Source organism: Rhinoderma darwinii, chromosome 5, assembly GCF_050947455.1.
Source record: "Rhinoderma darwinii isolate aRhiDar2 chromosome 5, aRhiDar2.hap1, whole genome shotgun sequence".
Lineage (NCBI taxonomy): Eukaryota > Metazoa > Chordata > Amphibia > Anura > Rhinodermatidae > Rhinoderma > Rhinoderma darwinii.
In genome coordinates this window covers 58283210-58290695 of record NC_134691.1, presented here as the reverse complement: position 1 = coordinate 58290695, position 7486 = coordinate 58283210, and the positions used below count along the sequence as shown (strand labels likewise).

At 39.0% G+C, this 7486-nt stretch overlaps 1 protein-coding gene across 1 annotated transcript; it reads left to right on the top strand.

Moving 5' to 3' along the window:
- Positions 1 to 329: 329 nt before the first annotated feature.
- On the top strand, positions 330 to 6897 carry LOC142652434 (carbonic anhydrase 3-like). The gene is made up of 7 exons (XM_075828075.1): positions 330 to 369; positions 560 to 748; positions 1746 to 1864; positions 2658 to 2750; positions 3258 to 3320; positions 5648 to 5803; positions 6721 to 6897. Exons 1-7 carry the CDS (start codon positions 330 to 332, stop codon positions 6838 to 6840), a joined length of 780 nt encoding a protein of 259 aa, XP_075684190.1. The 3' UTR covers positions 6841 to 6897.
- The last annotated feature ends 589 nt before the right edge of the window (positions 6898 to 7486 follow it).

Genomic DNA, 7486 nt, shown 5'->3' with positions numbered 1-7486 from the left:
CATCTCTGTTGATCCGCTTACTGTCAGAACGCCAATGCTCGTGTCTGAATGCGCTTGGCTTTGATGCATCCTTGTGATCAGATTAGTTTTTCATCTCCTGCTCTTTCTAAATATGAGGTGGGATCATAATATCTTGAATGGATTCCTGCAGGGCAGAAGGGCTTGTTAGTCAACATAACATTGCCATTCCCTGAAGTCCAACCAGCCCATAGGGGAGGGGGAGAATGAACCCATTCTCAGCATGGTGAGGGTTGTAGCAATCTATAAATGACAGAGCAAGAAGTGCAAATAGAAAATCAGTTCTTGTAAAAAGGACACACAATACAGTGATGTCACACAGACACGACTGGGGATATGGCACTTTCAATGGTGAGTACTGTATATTATATATATATATATATATATATATATATATATATATATATATATATATATATTTTTTTTTATTTTTTTTTTATGTTTCTTTGTATTTTGTGTTCTTGATGATTGTTGTCAAGTAGGTATGATAATTGTAAATGGTATCTTCTCCCTAAAATGCATATGATTTGTAATGATATAGGTCCAGACACATGGACAGATTATTTCCCATTTGCCAAAGGACAAAGCCAATCGCCTATTGAACTTCACACCCGATATATTAAACATGATGGCAGCCTGCGACCATGGACATCTTCCTATCGCCCATCATCTTCTATGACTATTGTTAATGATGGAACTACCGTCAGAGTGATGTTTGATGGTTCATCAGGTGATCTTCTGTTTTGCTCTATGAAATGATGCTTACATATATTGAGAAAACATCTGAACTGGTATAGCGCACTGCACATAAGAAATATGATGATCTACATGACGGGTAAATTCATATATATGTCATTTTAAAGAGTTTGTTCTCTAAAACACAGACACCCTTTGAGTTCTACAAGATTGGTACACTAATACTTGGTGTTACAGAATAATGGCACCTTTTGTAAAAAGCAACCCTCATACTATTTTTACTGATATATCTTGTGTGAGGGAATTAGGAAAGTATCAGCATCTCGGTCATGATAGACATTACAGAGGTCAGAAAAAAAGTTTAAATATGCCTGCTTTAGTACATGGATTTATAATTAAATTTATATGCAACCCTCATTGCTTTTTTTAAGTGTCGAGTGTCATAGAATAGAAAGTAGGTAGTAAATGGTTAAGGTCCTGAAAACTCTAAAGACAACCATACACATAACATAGCAATCTCCCTGACCTTCCTATAAACATGCATGCTTGACTCGGCTGAGCATGCATGTTTATATCAGTGGGAAGGGAAACATCCGGTGCTAGATATTTCTGACGGTGACTTATCCCCTGGCACAGCAAAGATTTGGGCATGTTGAAATTCATGCACAATCCTTATTTCCCTCCATATCTGCCATCGAATGACTTTCTGGAAGGCCCCCATACACATTAGATTGTTAGCAGATCCCGCATAAATTGTCGGAATCCGCAGAGGTTAATGTAATGTATATGGGCAGATTAAGAACAGTCATCAAGTCTACCTATCCTTGATTAATGAAAAAACGAAGCAGAAAAGTTTCTATTTAAAGAAAGGCATTATTGATATATATCTAAAATATTATTATGAGTCTGAATTGTTTCGTAGTTATTGGCTGAAAGTAAATGCTGGCAGGATATAAGGCTAGCATAAAAAAAACTCCTTTTTCCCTGTTACATGAATGATCATAAAGATAATTTAATCTTGTCTTCCTTAGTGATAAAAGATGGGCCTCTTAATGGAAGCTACAGACTGCGACAATTGCAGTTTCATTGGGGTTCTTCTGATGATCATGGTTCCGAGCATGTTATTGATGGGCTGAGATACGCAGGAGAGGTACTGAAAATAATATATATTGGTCATTTATTCAGATAGTTTTAAGTGTATATTGTTTCATGTATTCTCATGATATAAAGAGCATCCTGTTGCATTTCACCTATAGGAAACGTTACTTGTCTCTTTACATCACTTGTGATTTACATCAATAATATATGTGTATGCCCTATCTACATACGGGATCGGATAGCAATTTTCCTACCATGTGTAAATTTGATTGAAATTCCAACTAGAATAGTGATATAGAAGTTGTACTTTCTGAAATTAGACTTTCTTATTGGAGTTGCTTTATTTGGTAACCTGAGGAATAATTGGTGTAACTACCACTGAGCAGCCCCTGCAAGTAAAGGGGTATCAGGCACAGAATAAGACCGATCCCTCCCTTGTTCACTGCTGATCACATGGGTAAATAAAAATGAAAGCCCCTATGCGAGAACAGTATATGGGTCACTTCTTTTCCAACATTTATGACAGTGGGTGCTAGCCATAAAGCACCTCATTAATGGCTCTCCTTATGGACCCCCTTGTCTGCCGCTGCACAGGTTGTACATATGATGTGTCTGCCTATGGCAGATACGTGACTATAAATAAAAGAAAGGACATAAAGCCATGCTGATTCCCCCCTTTAACGACAGCTTTAAGGCCAAGGCATCATTAGTTGGATAAATTACCACATTTTCATGTGCTGTTATTGATTGCATTGAGCCGTTACGTGTTATCGCATTCATTGGTAATATATTGTGGTCATTCACTGGTGACATATGAAAATAGAAACATACGTTTTATTTTACAGATACAATTTGTTCATTGGCACGCAATGTATGACAATATTACAGAAGCCAGAAAGAATCCTGAAGGAGTGGTTATACTTTCAGTATTTTTAAAAGTAAGCTGAACCTACAAGGACAATATCGTTGGTGTTATGGGATGGTGACCTTCTACAGTAGCTTCACAAGATGTTCAATGGGAATTGCTTATTTATACTTTTATCATCTCAGTATTCCCATTCTGAGAAATGTTGTCCCAGTACTAACTTTAACACCATTCACGTTCCTAAATTTGGATATTTCTGCTTGAAAACAGAGTCTTCTACCATTAGAAGACAGAGCCAAATCGTTTAGGGAGTAAATAGACTCAATGTCATATTAGGTGTTCTTTCTTTACTGATTTCTTTTTACTAAAGGTAACATTATGTTCCCTAATGATGACCAGTATAGCCAAGAGGTGCAGAGGTTCCAGAGCCTTGATCCGTAGGGGGCACAACTACCTCTCTACCACATAAGGGCACTCGTATTATACATGTCACATGATAGTGTCGGGCTCTGTTAAAGATTTTGCATTGGGGCCCAGAAGCTTTAAATTATACCTCTGACTACAATTTATGTTTTAACAGATTGGCAAAGCAAAGCCACATCTGAAGGCAATTTTAGAAGCACTGGACTGCATTAAGACAAAGGTGTGTGCCAAAATGAACTTCGGTTCAAAGTATGAAGTGGACATATGAGCTTAAATATGAACTGAAAATGAGCACATTGGAGACATGATCATATCGCAATGAATGTTTTTTTAACCCCTTAATGACCGCCCATATACTTTTTTACAACAGTCATTAAAAGTACTTATATCACATCGCCGCCTTTTCACGGCGCTGTGTCATATTTCCGGCACAGCTGTCCCATGCTGGTTTAAACGGTTGACGGGCTGTCTAACGAGGGCATTTGCCCTTACAGGCGGGATTGGAGTTACCATCGATAATGCCAGTGACGTGATTGCGGGCTGCTCATGTTTTTTATGACAGCCGAGGGCCTAACAAAGGCACCCAGGTCTGCCATTAGTGTTTGCCTACTAGGCCCTGCCAAGTGCATAACACGCTGCAATACAGAAGTATTGCAGTGTATATTGAGGGTATGTTCACACGGCAGCCTCCGTTATGGCTGAAATTACGGAGCTGTTTTCAGGAGAAAACAGCTCTGGAATTTCAGACGTAATGGCAAGTGCAGGCGCTTTTCGCTGCGTCCATTACGGACGTAATTGGAGCTGTTTTTCCATGGTGTCAATGGAAAACGGCTCCAATTACGTCTCAAGAAGTGACAGGCACTTCTTTGACGCGGGCGTGTTTTTTACGCGCCGTCTTTTGACAGCGGCGCGTAAAAAAATGACCGCCGGCACAGAACATCGTAAAGCCCATTCAAAAGAATGGGCAGATTTTTGCCGACGCTTTGGTGCCGTATTTTCGGACGTAATTCGAGGTTAAAACGCCCGAATTACATCCGTAAATAGGGTGTGTGAACCCAGCCTAAGAGTGATCAAGCAATCGCAAAATGAAGTCCCACAGTGGAACTTAAAAAAAGTAAACCATTTTTTATTAAAGTTAATAATAAGTAAATGAAAAATCCCAAGAAAAAAACCCCACTTTTTTCACTTTGCTTTGTTAAGATAAACTGAAACAAAATAAAAAAAAACTGCACATAATTGGTATCGCCGCGTCTGTAACAAAACCGACATTACTATATTTAACCTGCATGGTGAACGCTGTAAAAAGTTCAAATAAAAATAATGCCGGAATTGCTGATTTCTGTTCATCCTGCCTTCTAAAAAGTGTAATAAAAGGGTGATAAAATAGTTGTATGTACCCCAAAATGGTACCAATATAAACTACAAGCCGTCCTGCAAAAAGTAAGACTTAAAACAGCTACTTCGCAGAAAAATAAAAGTGACGGCTCTCAGAATACGGCGACACAAAAACAAATACTTTTGAAAAAACAAGTGTTTTTATTGTGCAAAAGTAGTAAAACATAAATAAAAACTATATACATTTTCTTCCATTGCCTCCCCAAAAAGTTAATAAAAATTAATCAATAATATGTACCCTAAAATGGTGTCATTAAAAACAGACAACTTGTCTGGCAAAAAACAAGCCCTCGGTGATGTCTACGGAAAAATTAAAAAGTTATGGTTTTTGAAATCCGGCGCTCAAAAAACGAAAATTAAAATCGCTCTGTCATTAGGGTCCAAAATAGGATGGTCACTAAAGGGTTAATAAAAAAGACCCGCTAAACACCGTCTCTAAGCCTCGGTTATCAGCTGGTATCCCTGGGGGAACCTCTGTTTGGCCATTTAGACCGGCTCTGTACTTTGGCTTAGAATTATTTTTTTTGTCCGAACACAATCCCCGTCCTACACTGTGTGCCTTCTGTCTTTGATCTTCTCAGTGTGGCACTGAGAATTTGCTGCTCAGTGAAGCTCCATAGATCATTGATCCTACAGTTCATAGTGGACTTATAAACAATTTTTTTTTAACTCATGTCCTATGATGTGAAGATGTCCGCACTAATCCCTGCAAATCATCAAATACACCAAGTGTTGTCATAGGCCCCCAGTTCTCAGTAAAAACAAATACTCCATCTACTGGTAATATCCATGCAGTGACATGATCATCCCATCTTCAGGCGGATATTTAAATCTATCACAATTATTTAGAATTGACTCAATTTCATAGGACATTTGGGAATTGGGCTATTATTGTCAGTAGCACAGCAATAATTCTCTTCCCCTGACAAGTGGCACAGATGTAGTGACTACTCAATGTTTGCCTGACTGCGATTACTGGGTGATCCACATAAAACGTTTTACTATTTCTCTATAATTATCTACCACTTTGTGAGGAAACGGTTAATGTTAAATGTAGTTTTCATGAATTAGCTGAGTATTAATACGACCTTGTAATACCCTCAATTATCACCGGAACTATAACAACGTAATCATTTCATTTTTGACATTTAGGGAAAGAAAGCTCATTTCACAGATTTTGACCCTTCAATCCTGTTCCCTACGTCCCGAGATTACTGGACATACCAAGGTTCTTACACAACCCCCCCATGTGAGGAATGTGTGACCTGGCTGCTCCTGAGAGAACCGATCACAGTGAGCTCAGAACAGGTAAAACCATCGCATCATTTTCACTATAAACTATTAACACTTTAAAAACTGCCAGGATGTACATATAGTGAAAATATTTGTTTATTTGAAAGATATATATTTTTTTGTAATTCAAGATTGGCCTGTTTTTTTTTTGTTTTTTTTTTAAACAGTGCCAATTCTGTCCATGGGCTGTGTCTGGTTTTGTGTCTCAACTGTTTCGGGCTGGGATGCAATACCAGACACAGGCCACGGACAGAAGTGGCACTATTTCTGGGAAAAAAAATCCCTAGGCCACATGCACACTTTTACACCCAGTGCTCGGTTGACTTGACTTTTGTGCAGAAATCATGCCAAGTACTGCTGTCAAACAAGGCAGCAACAATAGAAAAAGCTCATTATCAGTACTTGGAAACTCTAAAAAAAACCCTGCCTATCCTGTGTCTGAACATGTCATGTGGTGTATCTGGGAACTGAACTCTTTGACAAGTACCTATAGGAGCAGAGTTTCTATTCAAATTGAGCCAGCATTCTGGGATACAAAAGGGGCGTGCATTTTCTGGAAAGGGGTGGGGTCTAGTGGAAAGTGGCATGGCTTAAAATGAGACACCTTGCGCCAAAACATTGTTGTGACAGAATCAATACCGTAGTCGACTGCGCTATTCATTCCTTCAAAATGACTGAACCATTGCACAACGGTGACAAACGGAAACCATTTGCACCGGATCCGTCACCATTGAAATCAATGGTGATGCAAAGGGAAACCTATGGTTTCCATTTCAGTTTGGATTCTGTTCATGGGTTCCCCTGACGCAAAGCTCCGACGCAACCCATGAACTGAGTCCCAATGAAGCCTTAATCATACAAATGCTGCAGTCAATTAGAATTCAAACATTTTCATATTTTTTTCATTTATTCCATTTATCATATGTTTGCAGATGGAGAAATTTCGGAGCATATTCTCAACTATGGAGTGTGAAGTTCCGATGCACATGGTGAACAATTATCGCCCCACCCAGCCCCTGAATGGGAGAGAAGTTAGAGCATCTTTTGACTAGAACACTATTCTGCAGGAATAACATTTTGGATGCATACTCTGCCTTGCTAGCTAATAGTCCCAATAGCAGGCCCTTGAATAATGCTATATTTTTCTTGAAAGGTTGTTCTCATTGTTAATCTCATCATTTATAGGATATCTATAGGGTCTCCTCTTCACGTTTGGGACCTTCACCTATTGAGAGAATGGGGATTCCATGGCCCCCGTTTGCCATTTCACAGTGCTTGCTAGGTTCCTTCCACAGCTCTCATAGACTGCAATGGAGAAGGCTGCACAATAGGGAAAGAGTCAACTATGAATTGTTGATCGGAGGTTACAGGACCCCCGTTGTACCAATAAGTGAGGTCCCAGGGGTAAGACCCGGTGGCACCTATCAGGCATTTATGGCATGTTCTATGGATATGTTGGAAATGCTTTAGATGGGAATACCTCTTTAACCCTTTCAAGACCGAGCTCATTTTGACCTTCATGACCAGCCCCATTTTCTCAAATCTGACATGTGTCTCTTTATGTGGTAATAACTCCGGAATGCTTTTGCCTATCCAAGCGATTCTGAGATTGTTTTCTCGTGACATATTGTACTTTATGTTAGTGGAAAAATTTGGTCAATAAATTCATTGCTTATTTGTGAAAAACACCAAAATTTT